Source organism: Colobus angolensis, unplaced genomic scaffold (genome assembly GCF_000951035.1).
Source record: "Colobus angolensis palliatus isolate OR3802 unplaced genomic scaffold, Cang.pa_1.0 Scaffold10, whole genome shotgun sequence".
Lineage (NCBI taxonomy): Eukaryota > Metazoa > Chordata > Mammalia > Primates > Cercopithecidae > Colobus > Colobus angolensis.
In genome coordinates, this window is record NW_012110919.1 from 12,444,776 (window position 1) to 12,463,880 (window position 19,105).

The following is a 19,105-nucleotide window of genomic DNA, read 5'->3' on the forward strand; positions in this document are numbered from 1 at the left end:
GAGATACCATCTCACACCAGTTAGAATGGTGATCATTAAAAAGTCAGAAAACAACAGATGCTGGAGAGGATGTGGAGAAATAGGAACACTTTTACACTGCTGGTGGGACTGTAAACTACTTCAACCATTGTGAAAGACAGTGTGGTGATTCCTCAAGGATCTAGAACTAGAAATACCATTTGACCCAGCCTCCCATTACTGGGTATATACCCAAAGGATTATAAATCATGCTGCTATAAAGACACAAGCACACGTATGTTTACTGCGGCACTACTCACAATAGCAAAGACTTGGAACCAACCCAAATGTCCATCAATGACAAACCAGATTAAGAAAATGTGGCACATATACACCATGGAATACTAGGCAGCCATAAAAAAGGATAAGTTCATGTCCTTTGTAGGGACATGGATGAAGCTGGAAACCATCATTCTCAGCAAACTGTCACAAGAACAGAAAACCAAACACCACATGTTCTCACCCATAGGTGGGAACTGAACAATTAGAACATTTGGACACAGGAAGGGGAACATCACACACAGGGCCTGTCATAGGATAGGAGGAGGGGGGAGGGATAGCATCAGGAGATATACCTAATGTAAATGACAAGTTAATGGGTGCAGCACACCAACATGGCACATGTATACATATGTAACAAACCTGCACGTCGTGCACATGTGCCCTAGAATTTAAAGTATAATAAAAAAAAGAAAGAGTAAAAAAATAAAAATAAATAAAAATTAAAGAAAAAAGAAAAAAAAGAAAATATGGTTCATATACACCATGGAATATCATGCAGGCATAAAAAAAGAACAAAATCATGTCCTTTTCAGCAACATGGATGCAGCTGGAGGCCATTATTCTAAGCAAATTAATGCAGGTACAGAAAATCAAATACCACATGTTCTCACTTATAAGTAGGAGCTAAACATTGGGTACTTATGGACACAAAGAAGGGAACAACAGACACTGGGGATGACTAGAGGTTGAAGGGAGAGAGGCAAGAGTTTACCCCAGTAAGAAACCTGCACAGGTATCTAAATAAAAGTTGAAATTATTTTTTAAACATAAGGTAGATAAGATTCCTGCTCACATAAAGTTTATGTTCTAATGGAGAGATAAATACAATAAACAAATTAATAAATATAATAATTTCCACTAGTAGAAAGCATTGTAGGGAAAATAAAACAAAATGATTTGCTATTAACAGGATGGAGAGGGAGGAACTACCCTACGAGTGGTCAGAGAAAACCTTTGGGAATAAGTGACATTTGAACTGAGATCTGAGAAACAAAATGTTCTTGAGGAAAGCATCTCAGAGACTAAACACAAGCTGACTGAGGCATAGTGAGAAGACAGTGATTACAAGATGAAAGATAGGCAGGGGACTTTTTGCAGGACCTGGCATGAGTTGGAATTTTACTCTACAGGCAATGGCACTCATTGCAATGTTTTAAGTGAAAGAGTAACATGAAGATTCTATGATCATTTCTACAATGATTGCTCTAGGATTCCACTTTCAGTTTTGACAGCTGCTTGATTTAGACCAATCATTCTGCTGAGAACAATATATAAAACCTGGGGCATGGGGAGGGAGGCAGGGTTTTGAAGATATCAGAGAGATCAAGACAACGAGAACTTGGCTGGGTGCGGTGGCTCATGCCTATAATCCCAGCACTTTGGGAGGCCAAGGCAGGTGGATAACCCGAGGTCAGGAGTTCGAGACCAGCCTGGCCAACATGGTGAAACCCCATCGCTACTAAAAATACAAAAATTGGCCAGGAGTCATGGCGCATGCCTGTAATCCCAGCTACTTGGGAGGCTGAGGCACAAAAATCACTCGAACCCAGGAGGTGGAGGTTGCATTGAGCTCGAGCCTGGGCAACAGAGCGAGACTCTGTCTCAAACAAAAACAAAAACAAAACAATGAGAACTTGAGGTGTCAAGAGCCCAGAAAGAAGGGGAACACATTGAGGTGAGCTAATGAAATTAAGAGAGTGTGATATTGAGCCAAAGACAGACAAAATAGAACAGAGTAGAGAATTGAGAAATAGATCCACAGAAAAATAGTTACTTGGTAAACATTGTTTTCATCACCAGCACATTCAACGGGGCAAAAGGGGAGTCTTTTCAATAAGTTTGAATTCAGTTTGGTTAACCAAATGTCCACATGGGGAAGAATAATCTTGATCACACCACCCACAGAAATCAATTCCAAAGTGGATTACACTTCCCAAATGGAAATGGTTAACAATAAAGCTTTTAAATGAAAAATTAGTGGAATATCTTTATGATTGCAGGGTAGACAAGGATTTCTTAACAAGACACATAAAGGACTAACCATATAGGAAAAAACTGAGAAACAGGTATCAATTAAAATAAAGAGATTTTGACTGACAAAAAAATGTATCATTAAAAGAGTAAAAAGGCAACCCATGGAATGGGAGAAAAATATTTTCAAAACATATCTCATATCTAGAATACATCATGAACTCCTATGTAAATAAGAAAAAGACAGAGAATCCATTTCAAATGGACTAAAGACTTCAATAACTAAGTAGCAAAAGTAGATATCCAAATGGCCAACAAACAAATGAAAATGCATTTGACTTCATTAATCATAAGGGAAACACAAACTAAAACCACAGCAAGCTACCAATGTAACCATCAAATATTGGAAACTTAAAAAAATCAATACTGAATCTAGGCAATCGAAACAATTTGTATCTAGGCAACCAAAGGATCACACATTCAACCTACAGCTGGGTGACTCACAACCCTTGTGCTCCAGCCATACGGAACTAGGATGATTTTTCTAAGATGCCCTGATCCTTCAGTCCTTCAAGCCTTTGCACCTGTCGTTTCTTCATTCTGTGACACATACTCCTCCCTCCGTGGGTCCCTGTGCTCAATCCCACCACCTGACTAACTCCAGCCCATGCAATTCTCCTCTAAGAAGGTTTCCTTGACTCCAGTCAGGCAGACTTCCTCCTTCTGGCTCCCATGATACCCTGTGAATATTACTTACCACAGTGCATCTTTTAATTTATTTTCTTGTCCAATCTCCCTTCTAGTGACAAGAATAACTTTCCAGATCTTCCCCTTCATCTAGCCAAACCTATGCATTCTTGAAGTAGTAGTACATCTCTGAAGTCTTAATGCTAACTTACACTCCAACTTTGTACTCACTCTTTTAACAAAAATGTATCAAGTATTTATTATTTACTATGTCCTAGTTTTTATACTTAACATGCTTACTGAGTTTATTGTTTTGCACATTCCCTCCAGCTAGATTAGAATTTTCTGGAAGGCAGGAAACAGTGGCTGGGAGAGAAAGATTTTCTTCCATGGATACTAAATAAATGGTCAGCACAGTGCTGGGTACATAGTCCATGCTCAAAAATTCCTGTTTATTAAGTGGAAATATTTGATAAGTAAACTAACATGTAAAACTGATTATTATGGTACCAGGCATAGAATAAACTTCAGCTAATTTATTTCTTTCAGGAATCCAAATAACCATTTTGCCTTAGACTCTTAAGGGCAAATATTTACATAATTAGGAAAATGCTAAGCAAAATTGTAAAACAAGAAGTACATCCTCTATGTCTTCTCACTTAACCTTCAATTAACCTTTTCTCCTTTTCTGACTCTAATGACTCTCTCAGTCCCCTCTCTAGTGCTTTCATGCCTGTCCACACTGCTCCCCACATGTCCTTGCCCCTCTCTACACTGCTCCTCACCTAGTAAAACTTCCCTCAAATATGCCTCAGGCTCTGAAACAACCTTTCCACTCAACCATATAGAGCTTACCTGCCTGGAACGCCCCTGGAAGTCCCACTGACTAGCTTTCTCATAGCTGAATTCCCTCTGGAACACGAATTGCTAGCAATGGCTATATGTATGATCATGTTCCTTCTCCAAGGAGTGTGTCCATTTTAAGAGGGGTATGCTATGTCTTAACCCCAAACGGATGACTCTATAATGATGTCATTCCAGATAAGCTGGCACTGGGGCAATATTTTGGGGGCAATGGCATCATCTTTGCATTCCTCAAACATATGCACAGGGTTTGTGCTTTAAGGCTGGACATTTATATATCCACTAAAGAAAGTCTTGTCCTCACATGCACTATACAGTAAAGCATGCCTCTACCCACAGGTCTATATCATTACGTTAAATCAGACAACTTCAGCATCTAGAGGCTCCAAAGTGTACTGCATGACTGAAATCAAGCATGAAGACCACAGCTGCAATCACTGTTAATGCTTTAAAGATTTGGAATCTTCAACTGAACAAATGGCAATTATTTAACATGTTTAAATAATTGTAGCTTGTGGTCAGTAAAATCTATCCTTCAAAGACTATATAAGCAATATTTATTTATAATTGTGCTTTCCATTTTAAAAGTTTTTCCAAGACACCAATAATTCTTTGTGCAGCTAAGAGCTGGTGTTTAGGAGAGTTTACACATAATAGAATTTTTTCATTAATATTTAAGTTGTCTTACATCTGTAGATAAGGCAGAAATGTCTAGAAAAATTATGAAAATATGACATTTTTTGTTACTGCTGCAGAAAATATTATAGCTAGCCACACAGGTTTTACTCATTCCAGAATTAGGCAAAATCACAGTGTTGTAAGCAAGACAAAAAACAACTGGAGTTCTCTACTTGTTGCATACATTTTTAAAAGTGTAATGTAATAAAACTTAATTCAATACCTTTGAACATTGTGTATTTGAAAAACACTAGTAGTAAATGGCATTTCTGTGGTTGTCATCAAATTTGTCTCATTGTATGTGCTGTTACAGCCTTGGATATCAAGCTGCAATGGCAACGTTCTCTCAGGAAGTGGAGGATATATTTGAGCTCCAATTCCAACCCATAGAGAAGTAGCAAATCCAGCCATCAGACCAACAAGTGCTCCCTGTAAAACAAGAACGCTTTCAAAAGAAAAATAATACAATTTGCTTTGATGTCAAAATTAATATTAGAAAGCCAAGTTCAACATGGCACAAAATTATAAAACCCACAAGGGCAGAAACATTCAGTGCTCTCTTCTCCCAAGACAGTGCTCAGCCCATAAAACTCTATTGAAAAAATAAACAAGTGAATAAATGAATGAAAGGTAGTGAGGCAGGGAGGGAAAAAGGAGTGAGAAAGCCCACTTTGAAGGAAGGCAGATAATCTGCTAGTGAAAAACCTGGACATGGTTTAAAAAAAAAAAGATACTGTTCATGGCAGGAGAAATAGTATGTTATTCTCCCATTACTGCCCCCAGAAAAGGGCATGTTAGCTTAGTCAGCTACAGCTCTTCTGGAGGAAATGCATGCTGGCAACAAATGCCAAATATCAAAAGTTGATTTTTAAATACACTTTTCTGATACTTAACAAACTAATGCATTTCATCATGCAAAGAGTCTAATCCAAGCTTCAACATTCTGAGGTGGACACAAACAAATCTCTTTCATTGTGATTAATTCCTACAAAAGTAGCTTTTCATATGACATTTCATTGAGGATAATAAATAATAACCACAATAGTCCTTATTAATATCTGCCTTACCAATTCCTAATGCCTTATAAGGAAAATAGAGTTCCAAATGTGAAGTCAGAGTTGAATGGCTATTCTATATCTGAAGCAACTGTACATATATTATCAGTTTTTTCTGAACTACATCTTATAGCCAGACTGAACCGGTGGACTTTCTTCTGGGTTTCAGAGAAATAATTTCTAGCTCATTTATTCCAAACAAAAGTTAGCACTTCTAAGCACAGATATGTCTAGGTAGAAAGACAGAGATACTATGTCTTTCTGGAAAATATTCCCAATTATGATCACCCCTTTGGGGCTAAATCATGTTGTGGGAGCTACAGCTTTAAATGTCAGGAGTAGAAAATTCCTGGCCAAGGTGGTAAGATTGTGTTGCATCTCTTTGCTGTGCTATGGCTATTCACAGAAGTCCTAAGTTTTACTGCCCTTAAATCTCTCATATCTGAGCCTATTGATCTCTTTTAAATCCTAGCTATTAATTTTTGAGAAGGGCAAGTAGGTAAGTGCACAAAAAAATGTTGCTGCTTTAGTTATATTATGAATATTTAAAATTGCCCTATGTGGTTCTGGAAGTTTCCATTGAGCTTCACACTTTTAGGGTCCCTATACATAGTACTTCCTTGTACACTCCACTAAAGTCAATAGAAATAATTTAAGTCATCAAGACAAGTAGCTAATGACAAATCTCAAAGGAACCATATCTTTAGAACTGAGCAAAATGTGTAGAGCTGCTAGTATAGTTCAAAAAGTAATCCTCACACATATTCATTCTTTGTACTTACAATTGAGTTGGCAAAGGGAACCAAAATGCCCAAAGCGAACAGGCCCATAAGTGGTCCACCAACCATACCAAATATGCTGAGTGCTGCCTACAAAAATAATACAACGTCAGCAATTAGCAATCTCAAATCCAAACTGAAATATTTCAAAGTCATTTCATCAGGATAATGATTTAAAGTATTCAGCCTCCTTCTGAAAATCATAGTTTTAGTCATGATAGCTTTGTCACTGGAAAAGACTCATTAGAACTTACAAGTTTCTGCGTCCCAGTCTCAAGTATCCATCTGTTTCTGCAGGTAGCCTCAAAAAAGGCCACACAACACAAAGAAGATAAAGAGGCCTGAGACAATGGGAGCGCCTATATGAATGTATAAATCATGAATGATACCTCTCCTCTTAGCATTGCTCTTGCAGATGTTTATAAATCACAGCACTCCTTTGTGCTTTGATCATCTCAAAATCCTCTCAAAACTGTGGACAAGTACTACTATGTGACCAGAGAGGAGGATGAAACCCATTTGCCATTCCTGATTTGGTTCCTTAAGGATGAAACTAGAATGATAAATATGATTTTTAAAAGACTGATCAAATCACATAGAAATAGATTTAAAATCTAATCAGATAACTGCAACCTCTGCTTTGATGTAGAGATACCAAATCCATGATAGTGAAAAAGTTTTACAGTGCAAACATCGCATGAGGTAATGCAACTAAATGAAGCTTCCAAGAGATATATGATCCCAATAATCAAATGCCCAGTTCTTAAGAATGGACAGAACCATAAAAGAAGAGCAGGGAATTACTGGTTTGTCCAGAGAGGAGGGGGGTTTAATAGAACAGAATGAATGAATCAAAGAGAAAATATCAAGTCAAGGAAATATTAGAGGAAATAGTGCTTGTTGTTATTGTTGTTATTGTTTTAAATAGGCCTACTTCATGGAAGAAGAAAAAGAGGTGGTACCAAGTAGAGTGGAGAACTAGTGTTTAAAATGATGTGGACTCAAGGATGTGATCCTGAGTCAGTTTACACAGAGTACAGTCAGAAGGGAGATAGACTCCACTGCAAGAGGTCAGATGACCCACAAAACAAGTTATGACTGTGTGATCTGTGAGCAGTTTTGGAGACATAAGGAAGACACCCCAAAAGGATCTACAAGAGGAAAGAAGACCTTGGCTAGAGATGAAGCAAAGATGAACTGGCTTGGAGTTATGATGACTCTGCTAGAACATGTCATTGTATATAATCAGGCCATAGCTGATATATGGAAAAAGGGGAATCAAGCACAATAAGAGCTCCAGGCACTAATGCAGACTATGAAGAAAGCACATTATGTATGACTGGCTATGGTTTAGGAGTGCTGGACAGGCTCGGAGCTCTGGATCTAATTCATTCACTCATATAACCAGAGATGAGATCAAACTATTTTAACAGCTGGTATGCCCTAAGCAACAACCAACCAGAATGGCCCCAAGCCTTAGGACTGAAAAAGATCCTGGAGGACCCCGACTTTGCCAGTATTAGCCTTTAAGTTTCTAGGTCAACAGGAGGTCCAGGATCGCAGAGGAGCAGCCCAAGTGGCCAGGGAAATTTCAGGGAACACTTGAGGTGATCAGATAATAGAATATTTATGAGCCTAACTACATTATTAGTTAACATTCGAGCTAAAGTTGTTAATGTCTTGCTTTGTCCTGGGCACTGCAGTAGGCACCAGATATTTGATAGAGGGTTGAACAACAATGTCATCTTCCCCACCTTCATGGATTACAGGCTATTCAGTAAAACAGACATTAAATAAATAACTGCAATAAAGTTTGACAAGAGATGATGAAGAAAGTACAAGGTGCTCTAGAAACATTTAGCAGAAGGGAATGCAAATGTATCCAGGTAACAGGAAAAGTCTCTAAATAAGTAAAGTGTTAAAATGAAAACTGAAGAATAACTAAGGCTTAGGCAGTGGACGAGGTAGAGAGGAAGGTGTTGCAGTCAGAGGAGAAGTCTATGCCAAGGCCCGTAAGCTAAAGACAGTGAGGTGACCACAGGGTTCAGGAAGAAGACACTGTTCTAAAGATTGATCTGTCCTCTCCAGGCCCACAGCTCCACAGGAGCAGGGGGGAGCTTTCCAACACAAAATGCTCTCTAATCAGAAGAGCAAATGCCGCAGGAGGTGGAAGACCCTTCAGGTAAATAAACAACAACAAAAATGTCAATAAAGTGTTTCTACTTCTGAGAAGATAAACATACATTTCTCTATTTCTCCTGCTAATAAAATTAAAAATCCTGACATTCCATATAAAAGAAACATCAGACGACTCTGAAAGGTGGAAAGAAGGCAGCCCACTAGAGACCCCGGACCTGAAGCAAGGTGAGTTCCCTGAATTTTCTTTTTGCTTCATGTATCCCAGCTTGAGAGTCAAAGAAGCCAGCTAGCCTCGAAATGGCAACAGACACAAGCAAAAAAATAAAATAAGATAAAAACCCCTCATAAAGGCCTGTTCTCTCTCTAGTCACAGGGCCAGGAAAGGAGCAGCCTATGAAGATGGAAAACTCTTAGACCCCAACCACTCCATTCCACAGAATAATCTGTTCACCCCACCCACACGCACGCCAGCCTAGATTCCATACCCCCAGCCTGTCACGAGGCACCCTTTGCCTCCTTGCTGGCAATGTCACAGGAGGCCTAGTGGAAAATCGGGACTTTCACTATGGCCCAGCAGTGACAAAGCCACCTCCTCCATGATGTCAGTGAATTCCACCCTGTTGTCCTCGGATGTTCTGGGTGGTCCTAGTTAACCAGCTTCCCAGGGAAGCCTCTCCCCTTGAGCAAAGCGTTGCATCATCGTTGAGTCTTGTACACCGTCTGATGCCCGTGCATTTTGTTCTGGCAGTGTTAAGAGCACCAGAAGGATAGCAGGAGCAGGATGGGGTTGTGGGACAGATTTAGTCACCGGTCAGATGACTGACAGACCAGGAGGGTTTTCATCTAGAGACCATTCTCAGAGTCTGGAGGATCCTTCCTCCTTTCTTATACTTGTATTCAATCCAGGTCAGTTACCAGGTGTTTTGTTCACAAAGAGAGATTAAGCTATGCTTGTAAGGGTAACCTTTGATCTAAGGTTTGTGAAAGCTGCATCGTGCTGAGGTAACCTGGTCTCCTGGAAATCCGGTTGGAAATTCCCAACCGGACAGATAGGACTGACCCTGTGAGTTGCTTGAGTGGCCTTATGCCTATCATTAATCGTATAGCCATGATACATCTCATTGTATACCACACTCCACCCCTGACCCTGAGGGGGTCAATAATTGAGAGGCTGCCCGAGCTTGAAAGTGCACTCCATGGCCAGTCAAATCTTGAGAAACAGATCTTCTGTAGGACGGTGAGTAGGAGTCGGTGGCACCCTCAGAACAATCTGGAATTGAACTGTATCATCACAGAGAGTATAGAGTAGATCTAGTGTCCAGCTGAGCAGTCAGGGGAGTTCACAAGAATGGGGCTCAGCTGTGGCTTTGGGGCAGACTCACCAATGACGAGGGAAGAATGGAGGACAGGTAGCGATCAAGTCTGGACAGGAAGCAATGGATGTGTGGCAGGCCAGCGAAGGCATGCCCAGCAGTCTGGAAGGTTGGCTGCTCAGTGGGTGGCCAAAATGTGGTGGAGGCTGTCAGTGACCTCAGTGCCGAGTAATCGGTGAATAGGTCTGGAGAAGCCACATTTGGATGTGGAAAGTCAGGCCACCCGGAGTAGCAGCAAAAGAACACGGGCACACTAGGGCTTGGAAACACAATTACATGAGCAGGTAAAAGGAATTGAATGGACACAGTGGTAGCAGGCTTGGAGTTGCTTGATTGCAGAGCAATGACATGTGAAAATGGAACAGAAGGATAAGGAGGACACAGAACTAAGCAATTAGGTCTGGGGACACTGTGTGCTGAGGTGCTGTCAAAGATCCAAAATCATGATCTTGAACATGGCTGGATGAAGCCAAAGTTTAAGATGTTGTCCATTCCAGATGGCTGCCAGGCACAACTGGGGCACCAAATGTCTCTAGGAGGCACTGGCTGCAGAAACAGTGGTGGCCCAAGAGACCCCTAGACAAATATACCAGTGAAACTCTTGCCAGGGAGGGATATAAGCAGGATGGGTGGGACAGTGTTTGGGTCATCCTGGGCACAGGGCAGGAATGTTAGCACTGAAGGCATCTTCCCAAAGGTGGAAGTTGATGCTCAGCCATCCAGATGGGTGGTGGGTCAGTGGATGGGATGGTTGGGTGACACTGATATTAGAGGGTTTGCAGGAATTCATGAGGCTTGCCAGACAGGAGCCAATTTGAAAGCACCCTTCAGCGTAACTGCCAGTAGAGGTCACTCTGCCCTTGGGAACAGCTGGACTGGGCCTCATCCAGTGGGTGATGGGTATGGGAACGCCAGGGAGAGCAGAGCCCAGTGTGAGACCTCTGGCTGCAAGGTCCTGAGTGGTGGGTGGGGAGCAAGGTGCTGCTGTGAACACTGTTGGATGGTTCTGTCGCAGCATTTTCCAGGGTGGTGAGGACCTACAGAGCTCAATTAACTTCAGGGACTGTGGCCATCAGGACCAGGAGAGTTGGTTTGGCTTATGACGCGCTCTCCTTAAAAACATCTGTAAGGTATCTGGGTGCAAGGTAGCCTGTTCCAGGGTCTCCCAGTTGTGCCCCTGTTCCATGGGAGTGGCGGCTATGCAAACTCACTGGAGCATGCCTAAGCACCATAGTAGCTCCCCTTCTTCCTCAGTGTACACCAGCCACCTTCGGCCCTTGATGAAAAGAGGCTCATGCTGGGGGTGCTATTCATCAGGCCTGAATAGCCACTGCAACGGAGCGCAGGCACAACTATGTCTACCTGCCTTACTCTGTGCCTGGATAAGCTCCACAGGGTCTTGAAATAAAGAAATGATTTTATTATCTTTCACAGCCTATGAGTTGCAAAGCACATCCTGTCAGGTACACACAGCACAGCCAGGTGGTGCCTTTCTCGTTGGGTTCCTGCACCAGGTCTTTGAGCGGGCTTTGAATTTCTGTCCACAACAGAACCTCTTCATAGACTTGTATGGTGTCTAGGACACACTTCCTCATCTCAGCCAGCTGTGGAGGTGGCAGCTGCTTTCTCAGCCCAGGTGATGACTGGTGACACGTGTGGTGTAGCCAGCAGTAAGCCAGCACACTCAGGATCATCATTCCACAGCTCACAGGGCTCTGGATCGGCCAGGCAGAATGACACGACTCTGAAGTGAGCCCACGTGACTTGGGCATGTTGCCTGTGGGATGCTGCCAGCAACACTCAGCAGGCATCATAGGGTGGGGCACACCCCTTGAGAAGCCACGCTGTCTCAACTGGAGTGCATGGTGGGCTGGGAACAGCTGTGACGTGCCCTTTGATGATTCTTGTGGACTTCACTGGTGATGTTAGTCCATTGGGAAATATGCTTCTAAGTCCCTAGCTGGTGGACAACAGCACATAACACTTCAGCAGGTAAGCTTCACCTTTGCCTTCTTGGTCTGTGGCATCACGATACTAAGATCTTTGGGGGCAAGAAGCAACCTCCCACAGCAGGAGCCAGAGACACACCAGCCAGCAGTTGGCTCTTCAAGCTGGGGCATCCTCCACCTCTGCTTCCTCCTCCTTAGAGCCTGTCCCCAATTACTGGGGGCCAGAATGGTCTTAAGAATAATTTTGGCAGGTTTTTCATGGTGGCAATTTCACAACAGAGGCACAGACAAAGTGTATGTAGAAGGCAGCAACAGACCAGAAAGTAAAATAAGAACTGCCAGACACACTATGGAGTGTTCCAGAGGGCTTCATCTGATTTCTTGATCATAACCAGTCCCCAGTCACCCTTTCCCAGTCCTTCCTTAGAAATGGGTGTCAGTACACACTTGCTCACTTACTTATCCTATCCTCAATGCCAGTTGTGTTCAGAGGTTGTAGGAGGACCTAGTTAACCAACTTCCCCAGGGACAATGTCTCCTCTTCTGTTCACTTCACATCAAAGATGAGTCTTAGGCACCATCTAATGCTCAATCAGTTTATTCTGCCAGCACTCTTAGAAGATAGGTAGTGAGAATAAGCTGTTGTCATGGGCCAGATACAGTCAGGGAGTCAGATCATGAACTGACCAGAGAGTCTTCATCCAGAGACCATTGTCAGACCGTGGCGGTGAGGGGGGTCCTTCTCCCTTTCTTATACCTGTATTTAGTCCAGGTTAGTTACCAAGTGTTTCTTTTATAAAAGGTATTTAAACTATTATTTTATTTTATTTTTTTATTATACTTTTAAGTTCTAGGGTGCATGTGCATAACGTGCAGGTTTGTTACATATGTATACTTGTGCCATGTTGGTGTGCTGCACCCATCAACTCGTCAGCACCCATCAATTAGTCATTTATATCAGGTATAACTCCCAATGCAATCCCTCCCCCCTCCCCCCCCCCCATGATAGGCCCCGATGTGTGATGTTCCCCTTCCCGAGTCCAAGTTAAGCTATTATTTTAAAAGTAAGCTTTGTTCTAAGGTTTATGAAAGCTGCATCTGTGCTGAGGTGGCTTTGTTTCCTGGAAATCCCAGAGCCAGTGTTGTAAATTCCCACGAGACATGTAGTATCAGTCCTACAAGATATTTCAGTGGGCCTTATGCGCCATCATTAATCTCATAGCCACAATATGTCTCATAGTATACTACATACCCCTATCCTGCATAACAAGGAGCTCCTCCCTCTAGACTTCTACCTCCATCTGACAGTAATGAGGCAGCACCCTCCCTTATGCTACTGAAGTAGTGTTAGAGTAAGCCAGCTAAAACAGAAGGTGAGATTCAAAGTCTCATCACATAATATTGAAATGCCCAGGTTTCAGTGGAAATTAACTTTTCATAGAAAGAACCAGGAAGATCTCAAACTAAATATAAAAAGACAATCTATAGATGTCAATACAGAGATTACAGAAATAGAATTATTTGATAAAAAATTTGAAACAGCCATGATTAAAAAATGCTTTAACAATTAGAACTCACTTGAAACTAATGAAAAAATAGAGGGAAAAAAAGATACATAGAGAGAAAAATCTCAGTAAAAAAAGAAGATATTAGGAAGAACCAAATGAAATTGTTATGCTGAAGAAATACAATAACTGAAATAAAAATTTTAAATGAATGGGCACAACAGCGAAATAGAGGGAACCGAGAAAAAGATCAGTGAACTAAATGACAGACCAACAGAAATAACACAAACTGAACAACAGAGGGAAATGAAATGAAGAAATATAAAGTAAACTTCAGGGATCTGTAGAACTATAACAAAAAATTTTAACATTCATGTCATGAGTGTCCCAGAGGAAAAGAGAAAGACGATGGGGTGGAAAAGTACTCAAAGAATTAATGTCTGAACTTCTCAAATTTGGCAAGAGACATAAATCTCTTTCAGACTTATGAAAGAAGCTGATTCAGGATTCAAGAAACCGAGTAACCCTAAAAAAATAGGAAAAGAAAAGAAAGAAATACATGCCAAGACACATCAAAAACTCAAAATGAAGAAATATGCACCAAGATACATCATAATTAAACTTCTGAAAACTAAAGAAAAAACAAAACAAAACAAAACAGAAACCCTGAGAGCATCCAGAAAGAAATGACTCCTTACCTGTAAGGGAAAACAATTAGAATAGTAGCATATTTATCATCAGAAATGATAGAGACAAGAAGAAAGTAGCAAAATATTTTTTTAACTCATGAGGAAAAAAAGCTAACAACTCAGAATCATACACCCAACAAACATATCCTTTGGGGATAAAGGGGAAACTCAAGACATTCTCAGGTGAAGAAACGCTAAAAGAATGGCTAAAAGAAGTTTTCTAAACAGAAAGGAAATGGTAGAAAGAAGGAACCCTAGAACAACTCACAGGAATGCAAAAAACAAAAAACAGAAATACCAAACAGAAAACCAAAAAATGATACTTAAGCCTTAACATAACATACCAGTAATTATATAAAATGTGAATGGTCTAAGTACACCAATGAAAAGACGGAGATTGACAGGTTGGATTTTTTAAAAAGACTCAACTATGTGCTGTCTACAAAAAAACTCACTTCAAATATAGCAGCATAGGCGGTTGAAAGTGAAAAAAATGGAAAAATATATTATGCAACCATTAATCAATGGAAAGTAGAAGTAACTATATTAATATCAGATAAATAGACTTCACAGCAAACAACTTTCTCAGAGACAGATAGGGACATTATATAATAACAAAAAGGTTAATCCTTCAATAAGACCCAATGCATGAAGCAAAGCAAAAACTGATAGAACTAAAAGGGAAATAGGCAAATACACAATTATATTTGGAGAATTCACCACCCCTCTCTCAACAATTGATAAAACAACTAAACAGAAAATCAGCAACCATCAACAAACAGAATTTAATTGATAGTTATGGAACACTCTACCTAATAAAAAAAGAATACACATTATTTTCAAGCTCCCATGGAACATATGCCAAAATACCATATCCTAGGTTATAAAACAGACCTCAACAAGTTTAAAAGGACTGAAATCGTAGTGTGTTCTCTGATCACAATGGAATCAAACTAGAAATCAATAACAGAAAGGTAACAGGAAAATATTTGAATACTTGCAAACTAAGTAACATACTTCTAAATAATCCATGAATCAAAAGAATATCTCAAAGAAAACTTAAAAATGCGTTCAGCTGAATGTAAACAAGCATACAAGATGTCAAAAGTTGTAGAACACAGGTAAACTAGTGCCAAGAAGGAAATTTTCAGCATAAATGCTCACATTAGAAAAGAGGAGAAGATTCAAATCAATAACCTAAGATCCCACCTCAAGAATAGCAAATTAAAACCCAAAGCAAGGAGAAAAGAAGTCATAAAGAGAAAAGTTAAAAATCAATGAATGAAAACAGAAAAACAACACAGAAAAATCAATAGAAAAAAGAAGCTGGTTCTTTGAAAACATCAATGAAATAGACAAACCCGTAGAAAGACCAAAAAAAATAAGATAAACATTACCAATATTAGGAATGAAACAGGGGCTATCACTACAGGTCCTGCAGATATCAAAAGGATAGTACAGAAATACTATGAACAACTATACATGTATAAATTTGCAAACTTAGATAAAATGGAACAATTCCTCAAAAACGTAAACTGTCACAATTCATTGAATATGAAAGGAATAATTTGAATACCTCTATAACTATTAAGGAAATTAAATTCATAATTTTAAAAATAAAAAAAAAAAAGTTCCAGGCCCAGATGCTTTCCCTAGAGAATTCTACCAAATAATTAAGGAATAATTGGCACTAAGTTTAGACAATCTCTCCTAGAAAATAGAAAACAGAATCCTTTCCATTTTATTTTATGAAGCTAGTATAACCCTGCTATCAAAACCAAGGGCAGTATACACACACACACACACACACACACACACACGCACGCACCACTACAGATCAATATTCTTCATGAACATAGATGTAAAAATTCGTAATAAAATATTAGCACATAGAATTCAGCAATATATAAAAATAACTACACACCATGACCAAACAAGGTTTATTCCCGGTGTGCAAGGCTGGTTCTGCATTAAAAAATCAATCAATGTAATCCATCATGTAAGTAGGCTAAAGAAGAAGATCACATGATCATATAAATTGATGACAGAAAAAGTGTTTGAAAAAATTCAACACCCATTTATGGTGAAAACTCTCAGAAAAAAAAATAGGAATAGAGAGTTTCCTGTTCACATTGGGGAACTGGGTAAGGATTTCCACTCTCACTACTTCTATTCAACATGACGTGGAAGTTGAAGCCAGTGCAATAAGGAAACAAAAGGTATACATACAGATCAGAAGGAAAGAAATAAAACTGCCCCTATTGGAAAATGACATGATTGTTTATGTAGAATATCTCAAGGAATATACCAAAACAAACCAAAACATAAAACGAAGAAGCAAAAAACTCTCAGAACTAATAAATGAGCTCAGCAAGGTCACAAGATTGAAGATAAATATAAACACATTAATTTTATTTTCTACATATTAGCATTGAACACATAGACACCAACATAAAAAATATGATTTGCATAGAAAAGCTAAATAAATGAAGAGACATACCATGTTCATGTTTTAGAAAATTCAACATAGTAAAGATGTAATTTCTTCTCAAATGAATAAACAGCTTTCAGGCAATCAATATTTAAGCAAGATTTTTTTTGTAGATACAGACCAAAATTATCCTGGACATCATATGAAAAGGCAAAAGAACTAGAATAGCTAAAACAATTTTGAAAACTAAGAATACAGTGAGAGGAATCAATCGACCTGATCTTGAAACTTACTTTAAAGCTGCAGTAATCAAAATGATCAAATTATAAAGCTGTGTGGTATTGGCAGAAGTACAGACACATAAATAAGTGAAAGAAAACAGAGAATTCAGAAATAGACCCACACAAATATGCTTAATTGATTTCTTACAAACGTCTAAAGGCAAGTCAATGGAAGAAAGATAGCCTTTTCAACAAAAGGTGCGGTTGAACATTCATAGAGGAAAAAAGAATGTCAACCTAAGCCTCACATTTTATACAAAAATTAACTCCAAAGGGATTGTAGGCTTAAATATAAAATGTAAAACTCTAAAACTCTTTGAAAAGAAACATAGAAGAAAATCTTCAAGATCTGGGGCTAGGTAAAGTTCTTAGACTCTACACCAGAAACACAATCGATGAAAAGACAAATTGATAAACTAGACTTTATCCAAACTAAAAAAAAAAAAAAAAAAAAAAAAAAAAAAAATTGTACTTTGACAGACCCTGTTATGAGGATAAAAAGATAAACTACAGTGTAAAAAAATATTTGAAAACCACATCTGACCAAGAGCTAGTATACAGAATATATGGGTTTGATATTGTACTATCAAGATGTTACCACTGCAAGATGTTACCATTGAGGGAAACTGAGTAAAGAGTATATGAGATCTCTCTGTATTATATCTCACAATTGCATGTAAATCCACAATTATCTCAAAACACAAAGTTTAATTTAAAAAAATTTTTAAAGTATAGTCATCTCTGCCACTTGATATGTCCAGGTGTCAATATACATTGAGAGAAGTCTGGAAAGATGGTGATATCAACATTAAAAAAAAGATTTAGTGATTTATGACTTAAACCTCCACGGGTCAGCTCTTACCTGCAACAAAGCTCCCATAAGTGATGCCAGCGCAGCCATTCCAATACATAGGGCTCCATACACCACACCTAAATGGACAACATAAAAGCCAGTGTAAAATCCAGACCCAGAGAATTAGAACTCTCAATAGAATAATCCACCACACCTTTGATTCAAAGTGAGTAACATGACTCTGGTGAAGAATGGACACACACATCACAGCCAGTGAATAAAGAAAAGGGCTGTTTTCCTCTGACATTAACAGTGTTCCAAGAGGACAAAGCCCTTACATTGTGTCCCAGGATTAGTTACAACAGCAGGTTATGTAAGAATTCCTGGAATTAACTATAGGGATTTAAAACTAAGAACTATATTGTGTTATTAATCTAATCTTCCATAAACATTTGTATATAAAGGAAGGCTCAGGTCTCTGTTTTCGGCTTGTAAAAAAATAGAATACCATTCAGCTCTGCTCTGTACAAGGTGAGAGAGGGAGTAATAAACAGAAATTAGACTCTTCTGACTTTTAAGCATTCATTTCCCTTGGGAAGTGGCAATGGACACCATGGGTTGTTGGAGGACTTTTAGACCCCTCATAATCTCCGTCAGTATCCTCAGGCCCTTCCTATTAAACTAGCAAAGAAAGGCAACTTCTGGATAAGCAGCACATCTGTCCTTCTGCTAAGTTGTTTTCTTCAAACTTCTTTACAAAAATTTTTTTTAAATAGAGACGGGTTGTCGCTATGTTGCCCAGACTGGCCTCAAACTCCTGGGCTCAAGTGATCCTCCCATCTTGGCCTCCCAAAGTCCTAGGATTATAGGCGTGAGTCACCACGCTCAGCCCAAACTTGTTTATAAAAGTTCTCAAGCCACCACTGGTGGTCAGATTGTGGAATATTTTTTTCTATTGACTTTCAGTATTTTCCAAATTTTCTCCAAGTACATGTATTACCTTTTAAGTTATAGGAAATATCATGCAAAAAGCCCTTTAATACTTTCATTCAGCAAAAGTCACCTGAAATCAGTTGATATAATTTCCCAAATGCAAAACTCAATATACAGAAAAAAAATGAATGCGAAATTTTCCCATCATTAAATTTTTGTATTTCTTATATTACATTATTTCTATCTTATTTTAGCACTCATAGCTTTGTTAAATATATTGAGTAAATAATGTAGCTGAATGAAAAATCTTAAATATTTTTTCAAACAGTTCTCATAGATACGATTTTTATGCCTCTCAATTTTAATGTAAACAATATTTTCAATATATTAGGTTTGATTCTCCATTTGATAGGTTATGAACAGTCACCTATAATTTTTGGAACTCAAAGTTATTGGAAACACATTCATATCATCTGCCACATTCTTCTCTATGTCCTTACTGCATATACTTCAAGATTATGATTTCATAGTACCCTTTAAAATGAATGAAAATCTCATCTATATTAGTAGAGTTGATTTGTCATTCATCAACATCTTTCCATGAGCACCAGCTAGTGCCTCCTGTTTTATATGCATTATCTCAAAACCCAATTCTGCAAAGTGTTTGTGTGCCCATTT

At 39.0% G+C, this 19,105-nt stretch overlaps 1 protein-coding gene across 1 annotated transcript in view; it reads right to left on the reverse strand.

The window, feature by feature from the left end:
* SLC5A8 (solute carrier family 5 (sodium/monocarboxylate cotransporter), member 8) overlaps positions 1–19,105 on the reverse strand; it is a 60,019-nt gene that overhangs the window by 10,956 nt on the left and 29,958 nt on the right. Inside the window, exons 10-12 of the mRNA XM_011934776.1 lie at positions 17,564–17,631; positions 6,338–6,424; positions 4,724–4,929 (exon numbers count right to left, since the gene is read on the reverse strand). Of these exons, the coding sequence (XP_011790166.1) occupies positions 4,724–4,929; positions 6,338–6,424; positions 17,564–17,631 (361 nt within the window). The remainder of the gene's footprint in view (positions 1–4,723; positions 4,930–6,337; positions 6,425–17,563; positions 17,632–19,105) is intronic.